Source organism: Drosophila pseudoobscura, chromosome 2, assembly GCF_009870125.1.
Source record: "Drosophila pseudoobscura strain MV-25-SWS-2005 chromosome 2, UCI_Dpse_MV25, whole genome shotgun sequence".
Classification (NCBI taxonomy): domain Eukaryota; kingdom Metazoa; phylum Arthropoda; class Insecta; order Diptera; family Drosophilidae; genus Drosophila; species Drosophila pseudoobscura.
This window is the reverse complement of record NC_046679.1, coordinates 11,643,743-11,668,187: the sequence shown is the minus strand read 5'-3', so window position 1 is coordinate 11,668,187 and position 24,445 is coordinate 11,643,743. Positions and strand designations below refer to the sequence as shown.

The window sequence follows — 24,445 nt, the reverse complement described above, 5'->3', positions numbered from 1 at the left end:
ACAGCATCAAAAGATCTACTACATTACTTACGTTACGTGTGATATAAAGATACAAAAAAAGCCCAAACAAAAAAATATCAAAAATGATTTTAAAAATCTCAATAAAAAGAAGTATTATAGCATAAAAATTGAAGAGTTCTTTTATGTTTCTTATGTATGTTCATGAAATGCGGAGAGGGACTTTTAAGATCTAGTGTTTTGCTAAATATACGATTTTGGTTCGTACTTTATATAGTACGAAATATGTATCTGTATACTTTTGATTAAATATAATTCCTATCAGGGTTTGAAACTCGCGCCAAGTAATTTGACCTACAGCTGATTTGTGCTAGTGCTGCCAGACCCTCTGCCATCTAAAATGTCTTATATAACTATCGATACATTAAGAAATTATCGTCTCAACATGGCGCGGATTGAGCAACATTCTGCATACCCTGGGGAATTGAGGAAATTTAAGAGGTATTTCAACAATATTTTGAAGACAAAAAGAATTGGGCAGGGCTGAGGATTCTTTCCAGCTAGAAATATTACACGAAATATTAAAATCGAGGAATATGGTTGCCAATCCTCAACGGAGAAGATTTTAATATACCACCGAAAATATTGAAAAGTCGTGGGACTGTTTAAATAAATATCATCACATTAGCCTTGAGTTCAAACTCTTGGAAAAAATGGCTTACATGTTTGTTTTATGTATCTCGTCAGTCTGAAATCAGGAGTAGAGTGAACACTGAAATTTCTTGTTTAATTTTTAGTTTTGTGTTTTTGGATTCCAGTAAAAAAAAGTAAAAAAATTTGTAAAAAAACGTTTTGAAAAATAATTAACATTTTTTGTTTTGTAATTTAAGGTTCATACTTTGGACTTTGTAGACTGCGCTGCGTCGGCTGTGGGTCCTGTGGCCCTTGCGGACCCTGCGGCGCCCCCTGTTGCAGTCCCTGCTGTGGACCATCCTGCTGAGCCCATGTTCGTCGAATCTAAAAAGGTTAACTAAATGTTAATTTATAAATATTTGTTCTGTCTTATTTGACTTATTCCCTCCCATTTTATTAGGTACTGCTGATGACAGCCAGTCATTTTTGTCGGACCAGCGACGACTAGCTCTTCTCCTGCTTTCTGTGGATAAATCCTTGGCGATGGCAGTCCTTCTTGATGGCAGTTTTGTGCTTGCTCTTGTTTGCTCTTACTGTATTAGCATCATCTTCAGGTGATTGTTTCTTGATGCCATCCATCATGGAGCCTTTTTGTAATGTCACGTTGTTTCACGTAGAAACGTACGACATATTAAAAAAGTCTCTAAAATGAATGGGATCAAAAAAAAAAAATCACCAGAAGATGTTGGATATGCCGTTAAAGCAAACAAAAGCAAGCGCAATACTTTCATCAAAAAGGAGGAGCAAGAGTAGAGCTACTGCCGGAGGCGCGACGCGAGTCCTCCGAGGCCGAGGAGACGGCGGCCGACGACTTGATGATGCGTGGTGGCTCCACGACCAGATTGAGCCTACAGTAAGGGCGTTGCGATCTGCACGCTCTCGAGTGGAGACTTTCGAGGCTGCTTTGCTACGTGCCTTCTCCGACGCTTTTATTTGACCACCTCCTCGGTGATTTACAGAAACTGGATGCCGGCTGTGAAGAGTAATAAAGCTGGAGTCGGACTAACTTGATGGTTTCATTGTATGCGGAATTAAGAGTGGGTTGTGGCAAAAAAGGGTTCATTATCTGGCAGTGTCACAATGAAAATCTGCGACAAGAAACTTATGAAGCTACATACAATATTTCTAGTTTGACAGAATACTCAAAACCTACAGGAGCTGCTGTACATTTAAGAAAGGGTATAGAAATCCAATACAAGCAAGTGTTTAAAATAAGCCAGTCAAGTTGAAAATATGTTAATTAATCGGATATAATTATGTGGGCATAGATAAAGGCCCGGTTGACAACATTTAAATCCTTGTCGCTCACATTCAAAAAAGTTCGATTTGGCGCGCACCACTCGGTATATTTTTCAAGTGAGACCGTATATACTGTAGAAACTGGTTTTCGCCGCGCTCCCATGTGGTGTTTTTTAGTGCTAAATGGTATTTTTGTCATCTATTAATTTAATTTTCAATTTTATATAAAAATCCAATAAATGCAAGTATTTCGAATAGACCAATCATGTATAAAATTGATTCATCAATCGTACAAAATTGAGTGGGCATGGCTAAATGTTCTATATAGATAGTATTATTCAACGGAACAAAGAATATGAGGAATTGGTCGTTTTTTTGAATCGAATTTGAATTCGCCGCAGTTCGCCGCAATTCGCTTTGGCAACAATGAGTCTCATTCCATACACAAAAGTTGCGGCAACATTTACTTGAAAACCGTTTTTTGGTCAAAATAAAATACATTAAGGTGATTAAAAGAAACAATCTTGTAGAAAATACATTTATCTATGGGATAAAGCTAAGTGGGAAAATCTATATAGCTTGAAATATAGGCAATACCCGATTCGCCGCAGTTTCGCTATTGCAACAATGAGTCCCATTCCATACACAAATGTTGCTAATTCCATGCACAAATGTTGCTAATTCCAAGCACACTTACCCTGGGGGAAATGGATGTTATAGAATTGTGAATACGTTTGTCTTCCAAGGCTCAGTAGGTATCAGGATCGAGATAAATATACAAAAGATACTAATAATGTACTTTAATATGTCTAAGGAATATCAATTTGAGAAAAGGTCTTTATATATCACTTTTCATCTTCATATAAAATTAACAAAATAGGGTATACAAAGGCCTACACGCAACATAGTGACTCTTTTTTTGTTGGACTTTTTCGTTTAACCCTTTTTTTACAATAAATACAATAAAAGCAAGGATTGAAAACTATCCAATCTTGCAGAACATTTATTCATCAATGGGATAAAATTATGTGGGCATTGCTAAGAGATTTAATTAGTCAGCATTATTCAATGGAATATCAAAATTGAGCAATATGAACGAATTTCCTTTTTCGTTTGTTTTGATTGACCTATTTCGCTACTTGTTTTTTGTTTGACTTATTTCGCTAAAACCTCTTTTTACGCAAAATGCAATAAAAGCAAGTATTTAAAATAAGCCAGTCAAGTAGAAAATTGATTTATTAATCGGATAAAATTATGTGGGCATGGCTAAATGTGCTATTTAGCTGGTAATATTCAACGGAACAAAGAATATGAGGAATATGGTTTCCAATCCTGACGGAGAACGATTAACCTATTATATGCCAAGGGGGTATTTACATTTTCCACCGAAAATAAAGAAAATGTAATCATTTTAGCGCAGTTCAGGTGGAGTTCGTGGGGTTTTTTTGCAAGTTAAAGGGAAGGATAGGATGGATCTACAAGAAGAATTTACAATCGTTAATAGTTTTCGCCATTTACCTCAAGTAGCTGAACTATTTAAATATCTGGGGCATAAGTGGGATAAGTTCGGGTTTTCATCATACGAGATGGTATATTGTAGTTGAAGAGCATAAACAGCAATTGCCGTAGCAAAGAAACAAATCAAGTATTAAGAATACACCAGTTAAATAGAAAATTGATTCCTTAATCGGGTAAAATTATGTGGGCATGGCTAAATGTTCTATATAGCGAGTATTATTCGACGGAAGATCGAAAACGAGGAATATGCATAACAGAACTTGACTTCGTCAGTATTTTTACGGTATATTTTGGTATATTTTGGTATATCGGACGGTATATTTTATCGAAACATGGCGTCGTCGTTTGTTGATTTTTTGTTGTTGTCTATGAAAATGCAGAAATTTTGCTGAAATTGTGTGAAATGTGAGATTGATTAAAGTGATAGGCCCAAAGCATGCAAATTGAGGACCCGATCCGGATATCCAGCATTGTAGCCATCGCATCGAGAGGAAAGCTGCCACGGGACTGGCCCTGGGGATATGGCTGCGGCGGCTGCAGCACCTGCGAACTCAAACGCACCTGCACCTCTGTCGGGCGTTAGCTCTGGCGCAACGGGAGTCGGGGCCATAAGCGGGGCCCAGTTTCGCGAAATACACAAGAATACGTGGTTGAAAAGACTGACGACCGATGGAAAGAAACTAACCGTCGGACCCAAGGTAGGTCGCTGAGCGGAGCCCCTCCTCAATCATTGAGACACGAATTAATTACTGAATGACCTTGGTTTTGCAGAAATCAGAGTGCAGCTGGGTGGTGTTCTGCGTGCACGATGACACGGAGGCCCTGCTGGAGGGCTATGCAGAGCCGCGCCAGGCAGCCGGCCACATGCCAGAGTGGGCGGTGTCATTGCGGGAGACGCTGCACATATCGCACGCCCTGATCCCCAATTCGCACGAGTTTGAATTTGTTGTAACGCTTAGCAATGAAGTGTTGCGCTTTCATGCCGTGTCATGGTAAGCTGGCCATGTCGTACGCACGCAGGCACAGACGGGGAAATAATTGCTATTGCTATTGCTTTTCTGTTGCCCAAACACAATTCACTTTCGGTTTCGTTTCGTTTCGTTCACAGGGAAATTATGCAAGAATGGGTGGAAACGCTGCGTTCGAAGTTGCGCGAAATGAAAATTCTGTCGCCGCGCGAAAACCTCTACACAAAGTTACCTGAAGTTCGCGCCCCCTTGCTGCCCACACGGGATCCCACATCGCCGCTGCCGCCGCCACCCCCAGTGCCGGCGGCCCTAGTGCCGGGAGTGGAGCGTGTCGTGGCTGCTCATCAACCGCACCCGCAGACGCAGCATCATCTGCCAGCAAGTGAACAGGCAGCCCCAAGTAATGCTTCCACTCCGGTTCCAACTGCGGCTGCAGTACCACCAGCCACAGCCATGTCCAACACATTGACCCAGCATCTGCTCAACATGCTCTCCGATCCCATTAGCACCTACAGCGAGCAAATAAGCGAGACCGCGACGGCTTCAGTGCCCCCCAATAGACCCGAGGACGAGGAGCAGGCCACCGACGAGCCCCAGCAATTGAACTCTGCCAGTGATGCGGACGTGAACCTCTCTGATGATGAATTCCTGTCGCCTCTTCTCCGAAGGGCCTGCGTCCTCACGGACAATGGCGTGCGGGTCGATGTTGTGGCAGCCACAGCGCAGCGTGCCTCCGCGGGTAAGAGAAGACACGGACCCATATAAAACATATAACAAATATAAATGTTTTTGCAAATTGCAGATCAAATCTTAAATCTGGAACATATGCTTCAATGTGAACGCCTAATACCCAGGTAAAATACCCAGGACTCTCCCTTTTTACAAAATCTCCGACATCTGCTGGCAGCTCCGCTTCAAGAACTTGAGGACAGCCTCCTTTGTGCTGTCGTTGCCCATGTACTTCCAGACGAAGTGCTTGCGGAGCACCTCCAGGTACCTCAGGGCGGACTGGGCCAGCTCTTTTTCCTGGGCGACGAGTTTTCCCTCCATAACCTTTCCATAATGCTCGATGAAGTCGGCGACAACATTGTCGTATTTTAAGCTCACTTCCTGCACCACCAGGTCGCGCTGTTTTTGCTTATAGCCATTGATGGAGTCACGCAATAGCGTATCGAACATCGTGTCAAGCTTCTCCACTTGCGCCAAATCTTTCTCGTCCTGACCCAACGGACTGAACAGGGTCTTAAAGAATTGGCTCTTCGCATTGGCATCTTCTTTGGTGGACAGCAGTTTGAGGGCCATAGTGGCGGAGGAGGCGAGTATTTGCATGTCTTCTCCCGAATCCCTCGTCTCCATCTCCATTTTCTTCAATTTTTGTTTTCGCTGCTGAAGCTCGTCTTCCAGACCCTGCAGTTTCTTAAGCTCGCTGCGCAAAGCATCACTTTCCTTTAACAATTGCTGGTTGCGCTCATGTAAATCGCTCTCCAGCTCGCTCATCGAGATGGTGCTCTTTTCTGCGCTGGCCCACGACTCCCCATTGTCGTCATCCACGTCATTCGACTCTCTCATCTGTTCGCTGCGCTGCATCAGTGCGCGCAAATCCATGTGGAAGCTGGTTGGATCCGTGAAGGGATAGCCAATGTTGCTTTTCCTGTTCAGCTGTGTGTGCAGCTGCAGCAGCATCCAATTGCGCTCGAACTTAACCTCGGGCGCGGCGTTATGGAAGATGTTGAGCCAGTGAGTGCATGTTGGAACTAAGTGGTCTCTGGCTGGCAATTTAACGATCATCTTGGCAACGGTGATCACTTCCTTCACATACATCTTGTCCAGCGTTTCTGCGGAAATTATCATGTCGTCTGATTTGTGTGTTTAGATATGTATTTATTTATATATCGAGTGTATTTGACTTTTAACCAAAAGGCAAGCTGCTTTCTTAATTTCTAGACCCCAAACATCCCGCTCCATGTCTGCTGGAGCAGCTGATAAATCAAAAAGGATGCCACGGAAACCACTTATGTCTCAAGCCGCAAGCAGCGGCGTCCCTGGAACAGGAACCGATGAGCCTCAGGACAACATAACAATCATTCAAGTATCGAACCCAAGTAACGGCCTGGAACGGCCGCCCGAATTGCCGCCCAAGAACAACAGTATAATAGCCGAAATCTTCCGCTTTCCCGAAGTCGGTGTCAAGACGAAGGCGGCGAGTGGCAATCAGAAGCAGCAGCAACGTCCACAACCACAGCTGCAGCTGGACCCGCAACAGTCTCAAGCACAACCGCAACACGAGTATAAAAGCAACGTACAAATCATTCCGTCCAATGCCAGTACCATTCAAGTGCTGGGCCAACAGCCCAGCAGCAGCAGTAACACCTATACGACGCCCGTAAAACAGAGTGCTTCCAATGCCCCAGCCCCACAGGCGGCTTCCAATACAAACGCCAATGCGAACACCACCAAGGTGAAGGTGATGAGCGATGGAGAGGCGACCACGGTGGCTGTATACGGCACTTGCTATCCATCTTCGACATCTCCAATGGCAGCGACAGCGCCAAGCGGAAGTGCCGCGAATATCGCCGTCAAACCGCAGACGACGCCAAAGCTCAGCAAGAAGATAATCCTCAGCGCCAACACCTCGGGCATCACGAACATCAGCGTCAACAGCGAACAGACCAGCGACTCGATAATCAGCGGCAACGTGCACTACGAGAAGGTGTTCCTCTCCTCCAGTATACCGATCAGCAGCAGTAGCCCAACCAGGACACAGGACACAGAGCGGGGAGCGATCAGCTCAAGCGTTCTTCAGGCTCAAACTCAAACTCCAAGCCAGCCTCCACATCCCACGCCGGTGCAGCCCAATGGCAGTCCGGCCCTGCCGCGCCGTCGCATTGCCTCACCCGCGGCCCAGCCTGCAACGAGCTCTGGTCGCACCGTGCCACAGCTGACCCGAGGCCTGACCGAGCTGGTCATTAGTTCGCGACCCAGTCGGCGCGACTTCCACTATCTGAAGATGCTCAACACCCCGCTGAGGGGCAAGCCGTCGTCGAAAACAACGAGCGCGGCCAACAACAATATCGAACAGCAGGCCAGCGCAAGCGCGGCCACGCCTGCTTATCGAAGCAATGCGGCCGCCCTTGCTGCTGACAGTCAAGAGCAGCGCAGGCGCAGCTCGTCCACCTCAGATGCCCAGGCTCCTCTGCAGCGTAATGCAGGTGCTGCAGGTGCCACGCAGCCGAACACTCAACGGAACGAACGGAACGCCAACAACAATGAACAATTTACCCCAGGACGGGGCGGGTTTCGAATGCAACCGCCACCTCAGGGTGCTGCCTCGCCTAGCACGAATCCGAACACCTCAGCAATCCAGCAATCGCCCAACAAGCGACTAACCCTGCGCGAGCAACAGGTGATGCAGCTCCGACGCGAGATCATGCATCCCGGTGGAGTGCGGCTGAATCTGCGGCGCAAGGATTGCGTGGGTTCCATTGCCTGGGTGGAAGCCTTCGGGGGTGTATGGTATGTATGAGCATCTTAAAAGTGTCTGCAGTTACACTATACTCGTATTGCATTCCTTGGGGGTTGGTTGCAGGATTGCGGGTTGGAAGCAAAAAGAGCATCCGGTGCTATACAATGCTCTGCACATCGGCGACCAGCTGCTCTCCATAGCAGGCGTGAGCATCAGCAGCGCAACGGAGGCCAACAAGATCATTAGGAACACCAATACTCTCTTTGTAAGTGTTTTCTTGTCTCGTTGAATCTTTTCTAAGCGCTTTATTATCGATCAAACAGGTCGAGGTGCTGCTGCGTCGCATTCCCTTTGGTCGGGCGTATGCCATACGCCGTGATCGCGAGGGTCAGTGTCTGGGCCTCATTCGTGATGGCAATACCTCAACGATTGTGGATGTGGTGCCCAACAGCTTGGCCGCTCGTCACGGACTGCCGCCAAAGGTAACGTAGAATCTTTATACCCTAGAATACCTCACTAAACTGGAATTTCGTCCTTCGAACAGACCCAATCGTGCGATGGAAATGCCTTGACCTTCTGGATGCTCACCGAGATCAATGGACGGCCGCTCAATTTGTTCTTCAAGGACCTGGAGATACGCGACCGCCTCAATTCGGTGGGGCGCGACATATCAATATTGGTGCAGCCGTCGGATTTGATAACCAAGCTGAAGAAGCAACTCAAGTCACTGCGTGGCTATAAGGACTATCTAGTGCAGTAGTTTCTGCCCTGCTGCCTGGTGTCGCATGGGCCACTTGATGGTGCAGTCATTGCCTAATAACGTCCAAGAAAATAGTCGAGTCCTGCACACTGTGGGGGGAGGCTGTGTGGCCAATCGAATTGATATATATATTATTTATGTGTAGCTATGAAGCAACTCGAAACTGTTATATGCTGGGCCAGTAATCATTCCAATACCAACTCCAATTCCAATTCCATTCCATTCGGATCGCGAATGGAACCACTATATAGTCAACTCGTATATGTAGAACCATTTTATACACATACTATGAACGACAAAGGACTACTTAAAGGACTAAACTTAGTGCAGAACTAACAGAAAGCAAACAAAAACAAAAAAAAAACCTATATATTTTTGCAAATTTTTATATAAACTCATATATACATATATATCATATACAAATTGATCATTTATAGATATATATATATATATATATATATATGTATACCATATAGCTGACACTTTGAAAAGTTACCAAAATTTACACCTCGATTACGTTTGGATGCGACATTATGAGAAATTTACACAAGTATTTAAGATAATAATTTGATATATTTTTGGTCCAGATTCCAGATATAAAGAATCTATATAGTTCTAGACGCGTATTATACAAAACCTGTGCAACTTAGTATCCTTATGCAATATTAGAGTGCCTCTGATTTTGTTTTGATTGATTGATTGATTGTTTGATGTTTTCTTTAATGTTTTCCACTTGATTCGTGTAAAAAGACATAAGCATCTGCGTAACTTTTAAGATGTGATAAAAACGAGTACTCAAATTTAGGCAATTTTAAACAGTACATGTATTTGTTGTTTAATGCTTTTTGATTTATTTTATATTTTATACATATGTATATGTAAAAACAAATAAGTTTCCAGTGGAGTGGGTAATTTCCATTACATTCATTAAAGCAATTCCACACACAAATGTACATTGCTCGTTAATTTCAATCACTCACAGACCGTTCCGCGTTTAGCCTTCGAAGTCGACTGCCTCCAGATCCGGAAATTGTAGACATCCGTATCCAGTGTGGAGTATATAAAGATGGGCATGGAGTTGGACATCATCCAAATGGTGCCCTCTTCATCGATCTACAAAAAATTAACAAATTATAATTGCGACGAGCAAGGCGAAAACCAAACACAATATAAATGGCTATTGAACGGTCTTTTTAGGACTTTAAAAAACATTTTAAAAGAGTCTGACTGCCAGCTTCCTACTACATTGTCTTTGTTATAACCACTCCATACCGTCAAATCGCTGGGATAAATCATATCGCTGGCATTCGAGTCGACTGTGCCATGGTTCTCCACCGAGAAGGGTTTGCTGGTCTTCCAGCATCCAACTCCGTTCTTCTGTATTTCAGCGAAGAAGATCACCCCAGTGCGCGGATCGTACTCGTGCATTGTCGACTGCGTGGACGGACCGCGGCCGCCCAGCACCCGGAAATCACTGCCATGATCGGCGCGGGCAGCATTCGATTCCAGCTGCAGCACCCGACTGGAGACCACAAACTCGTTGGTGCTGGCCATCGGATGGAAGTAGACGTCGCGACTCCCGTCCGGCTGCCGTGGCCCCAGTGTGGTGGAGAAAATGCCATCGTCCCATCGGAACGACTGGCCGCCAATGTTCAGGTCGCCGGCCAGTGGATCAAAGTTAAAGTAGTTGTGCTCGAAGGCCCAAATCCGATCGTCCGACAGATGGTACACGTACAGGCGCCGGTACACCAGATCCGGAATGTAGGCAAACGCCTCGCCACACTTGTTGGGTTGCACATCGATGGTGATACTGGCCAAGCCCCGACCAGTCTCCACAAGGCTTTCGGGAATCTCAAAGCGTTTGATCACCCGATCAGTGTTGAGGTCGACAATCCAAATGCTGGGACGCCGGATTTGCTGGCGGTTATCTGAAGCCAAAATAAGTACATCGATTAAAAGTTTGTATTGATATCTTATAAAAAGGCTAGGCAATTATTTGCAGTCACAGAGTGCAGTGTAGTCTATAAACAGCCAGAAGGATGCGTTGCCGACTCCTTAAAGCAATGGTGGGCGCCCCGCGAGATTCGTGAGATTTTCATATCCGGTTTGTACTCTCTCCACAGCTAGCTCTCTCCCAGTAAGATATAATAAGGTAAGGTATAATAAGTTAATAATTATCTAAAATAATTATCGACATTACTATGGATACCATAAGATATCCGCTTTCTATTTATATTTTTGCATTGATATCTGACAAATTATCTATTCCAAATGGTTAATTCATTCAGAACGAACATTACACCCGCACTGGGTATAAATATGTTTGAATTTATAATGCATCCCCAAGGTAAGGCAAGGGAACGACGACCGTTTCTACAATTACTATCGGCTATAACACTACACCTATCCGTTGGGTGTTTGTCTCATAAATCAATTTCAATGCAAATGGCACCGATAATTGAGCTTTCGGCACAACACAAACGTTGGATGTGTAATGAGAAACGTAAACGTAATTGGGCACGGCACTCCAGGCACTCCAGGAGGGGATGCGATAAACACGATATGCAAACGATTAGGGGGGCCAGAGAGATGATCAACTTACTTGGATACTCCAGCATTCCGGTGTCAATGAACCATAAACGCTGGCAGTCATCTACGGTGGTCCTATAGACAGAGACCAGATTCTGCGAACTCTCATTAAACTGGTTCAGGGCGAAATTTGGATAGGCGTGCAGCTTGGGGCTTCGCTCTCTGCCGTCGCGCGACAGGTCGATGTAGTTCAAGGTCGACGGGATGCCGACACGCCGCCTGGGCATCGTGACGAAGAGGCGTCCCCGGAAATGTGTGGCGCCCATCGGTACGTTATTGTAGGGGATGTACGGAGCATTAGCATTATCATTGCTCCCAATGCGTGAACTAACGCCGAGGGGGGTGTCGCGGGAGGTGAAACTTTCACGTTTTAGACGGGAGTACTTTCCTGGAAACACTACCGGAGCTAGTAAAGGAAAGTAGAATACAAATTAGTTCCATTTTTCCATTCATTCGGGTTATCTGAGCTACCGGAATTGTATGGCCTATCGGGTCTGCTGCTGCCCTGGTGGCCCTGATTAGCTTCAACGTTATGGCGACCATCTCCGCGATTGTAAAAGTCCATCTGCTTCCATTTGAAAACCTCAATCATGCCGTCACCTTGCACAATAAATACAAAGTGCGACCACCAGATTAGGCAGATGAGTAAGTGTGAAGATAGCATGGTAGTACTCTATACGCTACTCCGTTTAATTGTAAAAATAACTCGTTAAGCTCCAGCATCCGCCTCGGCCGGCTGAGAAATGAGACTGACAAAAGTCGCATCCATTCCATCCATTCCCCATATTGGAACTATTACGTGCGCCCAGCTCAAAAGTTCAATATATTTGATAAGAGAATATTTTATGTGTGTTCTGAGAGCCATCGAACCGGTTTTAATATTTATTCTATATTATATTCTCTGGATCGGCAACGGAAATTGGCGCGCCACTTGAATTTGAATTCTGTAAATCGATAACAACAATAATTCGATTGCTATTTTCGATTGCACTGCAATACTTGAGCAGCGCACACACACACAAAAGCAATTGCGACGACCAGGAACAAAGGGTTTAGAATCTTCCATACGCAGGTTTTTTGAAGTTTTGCTCTCTCAAATCGTACTTCCGTGCATCATTTATTCCAATTGATTGCATTTAAATCCTTGTAGCTCATTCACTTTCAAACAATTTCTATTTGGCGCTCAAGTTTGGTGGGACTTACTCTCTTTTGTTTGGGATTTGCTCTCTATTTTGTGGTGGGAAATTCTCTTCGTGGAGAGATTTTTGGCTTATTTAACCATTGGCAACATCCAATGAGCAACATTCCGCATACCCTGGGGAAGAGGATGTTATATTTTGTCATCGTAGGCTCCAATAAAACCAGAAACTCTGTTTCAACAGCGAAATTTTGCAGCTTATTAAGGAGACGAAGAATTGTGATCGGGATCAGGATATTTATACAAGAACTACTGATTTGGCTGGTTCTTACATGGGTACTTTCCGGACTAACCCTATGGTAAACGAACGCCGAACCACTCAAAGAAGAGACAAAAAATGTTGCTCTGTATACTTTACAACCCACCGCGCACCAGCCACCGAACTAGTTCGGTTGGGATGCAACGTCTCACCAGTAGACGAAGAAACGAAAAGCATGAAAGAAAAATGAAGAGAGTAGGTAGCTAAAAATGATGCTGTCCTGCTCTTTTCCTTTTCTTTTTTCGGTCATAGCAATGCTGGAATGTTCTTTTGTGTTTGGCGTTTCTGCACATCAGTGCGTCTAACAAAGTGATTATAATTTTTCAAATTTAAACAGTAAGGCAAAGCCTTAAATTAAAAATGTATAGCAAACGACATTTGCGTAGGCTCAAAAAGGAATTAAAAGACAAATATGCGGCCAAACTTCATCGTGCTAGCGGAGAAACAGTACCGTGCAGTGAAGTAGAAAACGTTGAAGGACGCAAAATAAGAGAGGAAATCGAAGAAAATGAAAAAATGGAAAGTGACATTGAAATAATAAATGAAGCAAGTGAGAATAAAGTGAGCTTAAGTGAAGATTTAAAAGAGAATATGCTATAGGCCCAGCGAGACTGCGCTGTAAATTGAGTTCGCGCCATTTTATAAGTACACTGCGCAAACAAATCCTGACAATTAAAACTGATGGTGGCCTTTATCTCAATTAAACAATTTTAAGAACCGTTATGGAGTTTTGATTGGTAGGCTTTGTTGTTTTTTGGTTTATTGTATGCCTATTATACCTGCATTTTATATTTATAGATGCCATAACTGTAGATACAGGGACTGGATCAGCTGAAGTACAGCTTAGGAAGGCCGCGAACAGCAGAACCTAAATTAAGTAAATTTAAAAATAAACATGAAATAAAAAATAAAAATTTAAATATGAAAGGAAATGCAGATTAATAACCTACTAGAGGGGTACCCATTTCACTAGCTACTAAACGGGTACCCATTACACTACCCATTGTACCCATACAGACGAGTACCCATATCACTAGTTTGGGGGTAAAAGATGTCTGGTAAAAATGGAAATGCATTGTTATAAGTTAGTTAAGAAAGTGCTCCTGGTCAAAAACAAGAAATTTAAATTTTCTCATCGTCGATAAAATTGATCGATAAGATATACCGAAATATACCGCAATATACTGACGAATCGACGAATATAACACACACATACACAAAAGCCAGGCAGAAAATTGCAATTGCATTGCGACGACCAGCGAAACAAAACGAAAAAACCCAAACAAATCCGCTTGCAAACTGATATAACTGCAGTGGAGTCGAACTACTTGGTGAACGGATGGCACTGTAATAAAGGCTAGCGACTGTATTGGCAAGGAAAGGCGCACTCTTCGTCGCGCGCGTTGTGGGGAAAAACGCGTTGCGTTCTTTTCCATTTTGTGTGTGTTACCTTACAGCACACACACGCACACGACATACAAACATCCGCGGCCACATACACACACACATACACACTCGCCAACGACAAACACAACGACAGGCGACGACGAGTGAAAGTGTCTCTCCCTCACGGAAGTGCATCTATCTGTGATTTGTATAATAATGCGTCGCGCATACGCAAATTTCGGTTGCACCAAAGATTAACAAGTGATCCTTGGTTCGGATTGGGACTCGGATTTGGATTCGGATTCGGTCAGTGCTACCAAGTGCGGCAACAAACGAAGTGAAATCGAATGGCCGAGCAAGTGGAAAATGCGTTGGCGTTGGCGTTGGCGCACACCAAAGAAATGCTGCCCAAGTGTTCCGATTTGGAGGCGTCAGAGGAGGCGGCACTCAGCTCAGGCAGCGAAGAGGAGCCCCCAGACTCCTCCGGCGAGGCTATCAACGGGGAGCTGGACGCCTCATGTTACCATGTGAGCATGAAAATGTCCATCGACGCGGCCACACCGCGCCTATGTGGCGAGCTCTTTGTGCCGTTGAAATGTGATGCGCTGGCGGCTGCACTGCCTGTTGCCCTGGGCCCTGCCGCCGCCGACACCGCCGAAGATGACGATGTCCCTGCCAGCACGCTTTCCCCCGCCCATGCCCATGCCCACGCCCACGCCAAAGTGGCTGCACAGCTGCCGTCGCCACCGCCCAACCAGGCGATGCCGGCACGGAGCGGCACGCCACCGTGCCAGCTGTTGGAGCGTCTCAATTTCCCGGAGGGCAACATCATAACCACGTTACACACGATCCTGGCCATGCCGCCATTCGATCCATACGCACCGCCACCCAGATCGGACGTTGTCTACAAAGATGTGGTGTCGTTGATGCAATGGAGCCTGCGGGATGACAACGCCATCGAGCTGGAGCTGAGTGACAAATTGTTGCACGAGTGCGAGCACAAGAGCAACGATCCCAACGAGGAGGCGCGCTCGTATTTGGTAAGAGGGTTCCGCTCCTCGATCCGCGCGTTGTGTCATCATCACTTATACTCCTGTGTCTCTCCTGCAGATGGCCATTGAGAACATGAGACTGTTCTCGGAGGATCCAAAGAATCCGCTGCGCGATGCCGACGGACAGCTGCGTGCAATTACGGTGCGTTGCATGGAACCCAGTGCCTAATCAGAGTGCCCCAGTGCGTAATCCTAATGGATTTTAGCTTTATTTCCAGAATCTTGCCTTTATTTTTGTGAAGCATCGCAAGGATGAGTTCTTCACATTTTGTTCCTGCAAGGAATGTCTCGAATATCGCGAAACCATCATGGCTATCATGATGGATCAATTTAAGGCTGCCCACATGGTGGTTATGCTGCTGGATGTATTAATCAAGGCCTACAGCCCCATGTTGAAGTAAGGGACCACCCAATCACCCGACCCGACCCGACCCAAGCAAAAACCAATACCCAAAACATGTACTCTCTTTGATTTGTAGAAACGATGCTGCCTACAACAAATTTGAGAAGCTGCTTGAATGCAACAAGGAAATATATTGGATTACCAGCGGTTATCTATACGATAAGAATGCCGAGTATCTTGATTTTATTGATGACACAGCGATCTCCGATAACATGATATTAGTGCTATTCAGCGCCATGTAAGTGCACACCACGCCACACCAGAGCCGGATTATTTATTTGTTTACCTCTCCGATATGCGCTGTCATTCTATCCTCCAGATTGATGGCCAACAATCCGATGCTTTTGCTGCAAATACTCGCCTACAATGTGGAATGCATTGTGAAGGCGTTCTCCGAGGGCATGATTGAGATTGCCCAGAATGTGCAGGAGAACGAGAAGATATCCGCAGAGAGGATGCTGACATGTATGTGTTGGATCTATCCCCAAAATGAATCTATCAATTGTATCCGTCCACCTTTTAGATATACTTGATGGCTACTCGGACTTGAACTGCATCTCACAGAAAATCTCGCTCAGTCTGTTTGCGTTCGAGAATGATTTCCTGCGGAAATTCAAGCTCTCGTGGGTGCTGCTGTGCCAGCGACTGTTCCAGCAGCATGTGTTCTCGCCGCTGGGGGACACCATGCTGGCGTGCATCCTGTCGCTGAAGGAGGCAGCCCCCTCGGTGCAGACGACGGCGCTGATCAAGCGCTACATGCTGTTCGACGAGCACATGCACTCAATCGAACGCCGCTGGACGGACATTTGGATCGAGCTTAACAAGTTTAACTTGTCGGACACGGAGCACGACCGTCGGATGGGCCTTTTGGATGTGTATAACATATTCGACAAGGTCGTCCTCGACGCCACCTCGTTCTCCCTGCCTGACATAAGCGACGACGAGTTCATTGACTTTCAGCGCATCGTCGATCGGCAGCTGGCCTGGAAGAACATCATGGCCTTCACCAAACTGAAGTGGCCCGACGGATTCTACGATCCGCCCAACAAGCTCGTGCACGAGGATCTCTGCAAGAAGTGTAATTCGCTGCTGGAACACCATCACGAGTACGTTCCGTCGGTCTCCGTTTCCCCTTACTGCCATTTGTATTAATGATCGCTTAATCCTTGTGGCAGGAACTGCAAATGTATCACTTGCTCCATTGCCGGCACTCCGCTGCGACCGCGGCAGGCTGGCCATTGCGCCAAGTGCACGACGCTTGGGATTGTGGAAAAGGACCCGAAGCTCATGAAATCCAAGATTCTCAGCACCTGCACCAGCGATGAGGCTAAGCACAATGCGGCAACGGCAGCCAGCACCAGTTCGGCGGCCCAGCAGCAGCAGCGCCGCTGCAGCGAACTAGCCGACGCCGCTGTCGACGAGCAGCCCAGTGGCAGTGGCAGTGGCAGTGGCGCGGTATTCCGGCGACAGTCGGAGACCGACGTGCTCCGCACAACATATCACATTGCATGGGCCGTGTTCCAGCATCTGACCACGCGCAAGCGCTACCGACACGAGGCCATCGAGTCTCAGTACTTCTGCGGCGAGAATTGCCGCGTCTCCGCTTGCCAGTTGGCCCGCAAAATTCTTGCCAACCAATTGTCGCCGCCGCTGACCAAGTATCTGCTGCGCTGCTTTCAGCCGCTGTCGTTCACGCGGGAAGAGCTGCGCTCCACGCTGCCATCGCTGATGTTCTTCAACCGCAAGCTGGCGCCGAGTCCCGCCGAGCTGCAGGAGCTGAAGAACCAGCACTACGTGTACAAAACATACTGGACCTTTGTCCTATCCATCTATGCCAACTTCTTTGTCAAGTTCAACTCCAGCAGCACGGACTTCAGGCATCTGGAGCTGCTCAAGGGGGATCTGCGGCTGCGCCTCAACAGTGTCGTCGGCGACAAGGACGATGGGCGTTTCGAGCAGTTTCTAGCACAGGTTATTGGGTAGGCTTCCACCAAACCTGCATTCCATGCAATGTCTAAGACCTCTATATTTCTTGCAGATACTCTCCCTTCAAAATCACCGACGAGTAAGTGGTTTAAGATGGTCTAACGCTGATCCGACGCGTGGGGGGTTAATCTTTGCCATCGTCTAGGGTATTTGCGATCGATGAATCGTTGAGGAGTTGCGTGAAACAATCTTAGTGGTATCCGCCGACTGGGGCCCCAAACTTGTGAAAAATTGCATGTAACAGAAACATAAACGATCTGAATTGCCTGTGAGAGGTGAGGGTCAGGGAAAACCAACAGTGCGGCAGCTCTTTTCATTTGGTAGCTGTCGTGAAGAGGGATATATGAAGGACAGGGTTGGACTCTGCCCCCGGGCAGGGTGAGCAATCCCTCGTTCCACACGGACGGTTCAAAGGCTACTGAGGGCTACGACCAGAGCATCCGACTTGAGCAAGCCAAGCCTCAAAGTATCCCAAAAGACCTCAAGTAGACTGGGTCCCAGGGCCTTTGACTAAAACACAAATATATTATGAAACGTAGCAGGCTGTTGCTTTGGCTTAAACTACCTTCAAGGGGGGCTCTGACAGTTGTAGATTGTAGACTAAAACACACACGACTTTGCTGAGCTCGAAGCAGGATTTTCCGAATTTTTCCAATAATACGTTTGCTCGCATTTACAGTTTCACACTGGGAGATGCCAATATAGAGAAGATGCAGTTTGGAGTCGATCAGCTGATGATGTTGCACGACTCACAGATAATGTAAGTGGCTCACACTGCTTTCCCTTTGGGGGCATGGCTTAATCTTTGGTTTTGGTATTGCAGCAAACGCACCAAGCCGGACAGCACCACTGGCTTGGCCGCGTCCAAGTCCAAGGCGAGTGACATAACCATGACACAGCCAGGCGGCAGGGCCCACGATGGAGGCGGTTCCAAGAAGAGCAAGGAGAAGATGCGCAAATGTAAGTGGCTTTTAAGCTTTCGAATGGAGCATTGATACTCATCAATGGTGGTCTCTAGGCTGTGCTGACTACGCGGACATTGGGGAGCCGTGCAAGGAGAATCACTCGAAGAAGCGCGTGAAGAAGGAGTGCAGTCATGCGCGCTACAACGAGACTCGCGATCGCCTTCGCAAGAAGTTGTCGCAGATTGTCAACGATCGAAAGAGCAAGAATGGACAAGAGGCGGGCACTCCACCCATAGCTGCTGCCGCTCCTGGTGCCGCTGCCGCTGCTGCACCACCGCCCAAGGCTAAGCCGAAGACAGAGCCTGAGGCAGCCGCACCCGCAGCCGCAGCGAACCCACCAAAACGGCCGCCCAAAGCGGACTCCGTGCCAGCCAATGCCAGTTGCAATCCTAATCCCAAGCCGAACCAGCCGGCCAGTCTGAAGGTATGCGCCACAGCTCAGCTACAGTCGGGCTTGTCCCCTCCGGCTGCAGCGCCAGCGCCAGCAGCCCTCAACGAGACGGGGGATGAGGTCAAGCGGAACAACGACAGCTTGCTGTGCCTGCACAGCCTCTGCAAGAGCATACCAGTGCAGCCGGATGCAGCAACCTCTGCGGAGGCCTATGCGGAGGGCTATGCGGATGGCTATGCGGCGACCGTTGAGGCTGACGATGATGGAGCTGACGATGAAGAGGGGGCTGCTATCGAGGGCGAAAGCAACAGCAACAGCTATCCCAGCGACTACACCAAGGAGGAGATGATGAACGACTTTGCCGAGTTCCTGGGCAGCTATACGCGCGAACAGGACCAGCAGCGGTGGATAAATGAGACTTTGAACTTCATCGAGGGCAAGTCGCAACAGCCACAGACCATGAACCCGAAGAAGGCGGCCAAGAAGGCCAAGCAGAAGCAGCGCAAGGAGGAGGAGAAGCGCATCAAGGAGCTGGAGGACCTGCGCAGCCAGTTTCTTGGCATCTACTTCAAAGAGTTCGTCGACAAATACGAGATGAAGGCTCTGACGGCTGCTGGCGGCCGAAAGCGCGAGAAGAAGCGCATCAGCGAGCTGGAGGCCAACATCAAGAATCTCCAGAGGGCCAAGGGCAAGGTGGAGACGGCCATTCTGGAGCTGATAGCCACCGTGAAGCAGGCCAACAGCGAGTTCAAGTTCTCCTACCTCCCCACGAAAGAGCAGCAGCTGGCCAAGCTAGACGAGATCATCAAGGGGCGGTGCTCCGGTGCCGCCGAGCAGACGACACAACCAGCGCCCACCACGCTCCAGTATCCCGATTTTAGCGGCGGCTGCCCCACCACTTCCTTCTTTCCGGGCCAACAGAACGCTCCTCCGGCCTGCTACGCTCCTTCCCAGCAGCAGCAGCACCAGCAGCCACCACATAATCACCAACAACAACAACAGCAGCAGCAACAGCAACTGTTCCATTCCATCACTGCCGATCCATCGAAGCGGATTGTGACCATTCGACGTGTTCAACTGCCCCATCCAGGGGCCGAGCAGCAGGTGACTGTGGTCGCCAAGGGCAGCTCCCCGCACGAGGACAAGCTGCTCTATACATTCGTCAACGGGCATATGGTGGCCTCGGCTCACCCAGACACAGGTGCTGTGGCTCCGCCGCATCCCCAGCAGCAGCAGCAGCAGCCGCCACCAGCTCCCAGTGTTCCGGAGAAGAGTGCCAAGGCCAAAAAAAAGGAGGCTAAGAGAGCAGCAGCGGCTGCTGCTGCTGCAACCGCGGCTGCCAATGCTGCTGCTGCTGCCATTGCGGCTGCTGCTGCTGCCACAGCTGCTGCTGCAGCCGCTGAACAGGAAGCAAAGAGTCAGAACGCCACCAAGAGCAAAAAACAACAGAAGAAGAAGGGTGTGGCAGCAGTGGTGGGTGCTTCGAGCTCTGCCTCCAACAGCAGCTCCAAATCCCACACGCCTCAAAGCAGTGCCGTCAACACGCGGGAAAACTCCGTCTGCAGCGTCCAACCGAAGTCTGCGACGAGCAAAAAGTCTGCCAAGTCTGCTCCGGAGGTGAAACCCGCAAAACCGAAGACAGAGGCCAAGCCCGCGCCCCTGCCAGAGCCTCCAAAAAGACAGAAGCGCGTCAAGCCCAGGCTGGATCAGGGACAGCTTGACAATAATCCATTTAAGTCGCTTCACATGCAGGACTCTTCGGAGGGTGACTGTTCCACAGACAGCGAGACGGAGGAGGGCCCTGCCCTGCCGTCGCCGCCGCCGCCTCCCAAGCCCGTGCCCAAAGCCCATGCAGTCTCGGCACCGAAGCAGGCGCCTGTTTCCGCTGTCCCTCCAATGGCCAGCAAGCCGAAAGCAGCTGCCACTCCTGCTCCCGTCAAGCACGTCAAGTCGGAGGCTGTTCCGCAAAAGTCCCAGCTTTCGCAGGCTCCCAAGAAACCGCCACAGACGAGTGTTAATCCACGCAAGGGCACCGCTTCCTCGACCAAGACGGGACAGAGTCAACACCAGCCACAGCAGCAGCAGCAGCCCGGCAAAAGCCAGTCGCAGCGCACTGCGGAATCCTCAAGAAAGCAAAAAGTTCAGGGGCATGCCGATCGACAGCAGCAGCAACCGCAACAGCCACAGCAGCAGCAGCAGTCCCATCAGCAGCAGTCCTCGCGCGGTGGACGTGGCAGCGGGAGATCGAAGCTACAGCAGCAGTCGCAACAACACTCCGACTCCACCTCAAACGTGGCAGATCCAAGTGCAGCACCGGCCTCTAAGCGATCGCAGCGCGGCAAGCGGGGACATCGCCAGAAGCAGGGTATGTGCTGGAAACATCCACTTTAGCGGCAGAAATGATATCATTCCTCCTCTTTTCATTCGACAGAAGATCTCTCTGGCATTCCACACAACATGGGCTATTTTAATCCCAACGAAGTTGCCATTCCTCCGGCCATGTCAGCGGCGCCACATGCCCCCGGAAATGCCGGAAGTGGCAGCTATGCGAGCACTCTGGCCCAGCAAATGCAGCACCTGCGCATCGGCAGCACCTCCTCAAAACAACAGCAGCAGCAGTCGCCCAACTGCAGCATTATGGATCAACTGAATCGCGGCGTTCAGGTGGAGCATCTGTCCCTGCCGCCGGGCATTACGCTGACCAAGGTGGATCCGGCCAAGAGCGAGCAGTTGCGCCAGAAGAGCGAGTCTATCCGTCTGCTGTCCAAGCCGATGGTCGACCAGCCGCAACAGCAACAGCACCAGCACCAGCAACATCTCCAGCATCATACCTTCCAGCAGTCGCATCTCATGGCTGGGTACTACGGGGCGGCAGGTGGCTCCGGCGGAATGGACAACAATGCCGTCATCATGGTGGAGGCCAATCCACGTCCCAATCGCAACAGCCAGTCCTTTGCCGCCTCCAATGTGGCAGCGGCTGCCTCAGCGGCGAGTGCCAGTGGCAGTGGCAAATCCTCCCGACGCCGCCGTCGGAATCGTGGCAAGTCCGGAGGCGGAAGTGCTGGCGGGGGTCACTCCGGGGGTGCCAATAAGCAGCGGACTGGAGCCGGGGATCAGCAGAAGGCAACCTCAGCCACCATCGAGTCCAGTGCTGGTAACATTATAACCCTCCGCAATCCCATGTTCCATCAGGGCAACGGCCCAGCAGCAGTCGCCGGCAGCATGATGCCCCCCAATCCGAATCCCATGCCAGCGCCGGGTAAGTGAATCCCCAGCAACGTCTGAAGTATTTACAAACTTTCTGCATTTCGCAGCTCGAAACTTTGGCGGTGGCCTGCCCGCTGCTCCCCCACCGATGGGCGGCATGGATCCGCCTGCGGCGATTATTAAGAATGAGAATGGAATGTTCACCATACGCAACCCGGCCCTGCATCAGGCGGTCACCAATGGTCTGGCCATGGGCGGCTTCCGTCAGTTCGGGAGCAATGTCAGCTACTACACGCCCCAGGAGGCGGCGGCCGAGGCAGCACGCGCCACACAGCAACAGCAGCAGCAACAGCAACAGCAGGCAGCGGCATCCAGCCACAGCAGCAGCAGCAGCTCCTCGGTGGCAGCGGCTTCCAGCGATTTCTCATACTTCTCCAGTGGTTCTGTTAGCGGCAGTGGCAGTGGCAGTGGCACCAACGGCAACGGGACGCACAACAATATCAGTATTAGCTGTACAAACGTTCCCCTGGGCAGTGGCAGCGGCAGCAGCGGCTCCGGCAACAGCCCTGGACGTCTGATGGGCGAGGCGGCGGTCATCGCCCGTCCAAAACAGTCGCAGAAGTGTCTGTCCGCCATCGGCAGCGAGCTGAAGCAAAAGACCAAAGACAGCCACTCGACAAGCGCCTCGTCGAGCCAATGGGCCAGCTATGGCCAGCCGCAACAGCAGCAGCAGCAGCCGGAGTACGGGCCAGGCGTAGGCGCAGGACCAGGCGGTTCCGTGTTGCAGGAAAAGTACCAGCAGTCGAGCTATTACAACGGCTTCGATGTGTTCTCCGCGAGCCCCTCCCAGGTGCCGTGTGGCGGGCAGAGCAGCGGACAAGGCGAATGCCACATGCATCACAGCTGTGGCGACGACTCTCCGCCGCCCACCATCACTGGTTTCAATTCCTACCTTGAGGGCATACCGAACACCGGTGTCATACGCTACGACGACGCCGCCTTCCTCAAGAACTTGATACCAGGACAGCATCTCAACAACGAGGTGTGTGCCGGCCATTGGTGGCCATCCTATAGCTCCTACTATCAAAACTTTCAGATTCAGAGACAGATGGCATCCTATGCACCCTACCATCACTACTATCAGAGTCATACTCAGCCTCAGACTCAGAGTCGTAGCCTTCGAGGCCACAGCACACACGTGCCCAAGCACTTGAAAAAGAACTTGTCACCATTCTTATCTTCATTCTTCTCGTCTTAATGGATCAATATCGTAAACGTTGCCACACACCACACTTGCATCGAATAAATTAAAAGAAACGGGCATTCTAATGCTTTATTCTCCTGTTGCAACTCGTCGAAGAGGAGTGTGTGCTTTTTGACATCCCTTAGGTCCTTAGATACCATTTAAGACCCAAATTAGTGCCCCAAGATCTCAACCTGTGATCTCTTCCATTCCCAGGTCTCGATACACAACATCTCGGAGTCGAACTTCACGCGCAACAACACATCGCCAACGCCGCATCGCGTGGAGATCACCAGTGTGTTTGGCAACCGGGGACACTCTTCCAATGCCAATCCCTACGAGCAGCAGGCATCGCAGACGGGGATCTCCTCCAGCGTCAACTACTGCGATAGCGTGGGTGCCGACTATGGCAGTGGTAAGCGATCAGATCAGATGGAAATGGAGAAAGAGAGGAAAACCTAACCCATTCCCCCCCTTTTCAGATTCCCACATGTTTGTGCAAAGTGGCATGATGCCGCGACTGTCACAGGCGGGTCCCGGTCCCGGTCCCGGTCCCGCTCCGGGTCCGGACTTTGTGTACGACTTTGAGCCCGGGAGCCAGCAGTCGAAGCCAGCCAGCGTGGCCAGCGATCTGAACGAATTCCTGCGCCGCAGTCCGCTCAGCCAGCGCACGTCGCCGTACAGTCCCGACGAGAATGCGGCTGCTCTGGAGACCTTTGTCCAGAACATGAATGCCCTGCAGATAGCGAGCGATGCCGAGCAGTGCTCGCGTCTGAACGGAACCGGGGGCGGCCCCAATGATGCACTCGTGGCGGATGCAACAGCTGGAGGCGTAGCCGCCGCCGCCGCTGCCTCCTGGTGGTAAACACACAGCAACGGCAGGACCTGGAAGATGATGATCGCATGACAAACACAACAACAAGAGCCCAACGCATCCCTCACACCCATGCCCGCGCCCGCCCCACGCCACGCCCCATTACGCAGACATTTCATTGATAAGACGTAAATTAAATTAAAGGAAACGAACACGAAAAGCAGGAAACTGGAAACTGGAAACGCATCCAAGAAATGATTCAAAATGGCTTAAAAGTCAATTTCGATGTTTCAACAAAAAAGAGAAAAAATAAAAGAAAATTTACTTAGATGGAACTCTTGATCTACGCGAAG

The 24,445-nt window shown here is 49.1% G+C and overlaps 4 protein-coding genes across 6 annotated transcripts; 2 read left to right on the top strand and 2 right to left on the bottom strand.

Annotated features, from left to right (window-relative positions):
* Positions 1–3,730: 3,730 nt before the first annotated feature.
* LOC6897183 (uncharacterized) lies at positions 3,731–8,946 on the top strand. The gene is made up of 8 exons (XM_015181751.2): positions 3,731–4,106; positions 4,180–4,400; positions 4,517–5,115; positions 5,179–5,230; positions 6,321–7,889; positions 7,963–8,104; positions 8,163–8,321; positions 8,384–8,946. Exons 1-8 carry the CDS (start codon positions 3,930–3,932, stop codon positions 8,597–8,599), a joined length of 3,135 nt encoding a protein of 1,044 aa, XP_015037237.2. The 5' UTR covers positions 3,731–3,929; the 3' UTR covers positions 8,600–8,946.
* Positions 5,139–6,293, bottom strand: LOC4801411 (uncharacterized). The gene has a single exon (XM_001358473.4). The coding sequence runs from the start codon at positions 6,225–6,227 to the stop codon at positions 5,256–5,258; it is 972 nt and encodes a 323-aa protein (XP_001358510.3). The 5' UTR covers positions 6,228–6,293; the 3' UTR covers positions 5,139–5,255.
* A 348-nt stretch (positions 8,947–9,294) lies between the features above and the next one.
* On the bottom strand, positions 9,295–11,945 carry LOC6897182 (L-dopachrome tautomerase yellow-f2-like). Its single transcript, XM_002137326.3, has 4 exons — positions 11,660–11,945; positions 11,202–11,594; positions 9,872–10,527; positions 9,295–9,712 (listed from the first exon to the last, which is right to left on the bottom strand). The coding sequence occupies exons 1-4, from the start codon at positions 11,850–11,852 to the stop codon at positions 9,572–9,574; spliced, it is 1,383 nt and encodes a 460-aa protein (XP_002137362.2). The 5' UTR covers positions 11,853–11,945; the 3' UTR covers positions 9,295–9,571.
* Positions 11,946–13,847: 1,902 nt separating this feature from the next.
* LOC4801409 (uncharacterized) lies at positions 13,848–24,444 on the top strand. 3 transcript variants are annotated; one of them, XM_001358472.5, is made up of 15 exons: positions 13,848–15,071; positions 15,142–15,225; positions 15,302–15,480; positions 15,563–15,724; positions 15,806–15,951; positions 16,010–16,592; positions 16,662–17,465; positions 17,525–17,551; positions 18,152–18,232; positions 18,296–18,432; positions 18,491–21,193; positions 21,260–22,087; positions 22,143–23,077; positions 23,495–23,693; positions 23,761–24,444. In XM_001358472.5, exons 1-15 carry the CDS (start codon positions 14,379–14,381, stop codon positions 24,141–24,143), a joined length of 7,944 nt encoding a protein of 2,647 aa, XP_001358509.5. In that variant the 5' UTR covers positions 13,848–14,378; the 3' UTR covers positions 24,144–24,444. The 3 variants fall into 3 exon arrangements, with proteins under 3 accessions (XP_001358509.5, XP_033233147.1, XP_003736503.3); XM_033377256.1 differs by having other exon boundaries at positions 15,290–15,480; positions 21,263–22,087; XM_003736455.3 differs by having other exon boundaries at positions 15,290–15,480.
* Position 24,445: the final 1 nt, after the last annotated feature.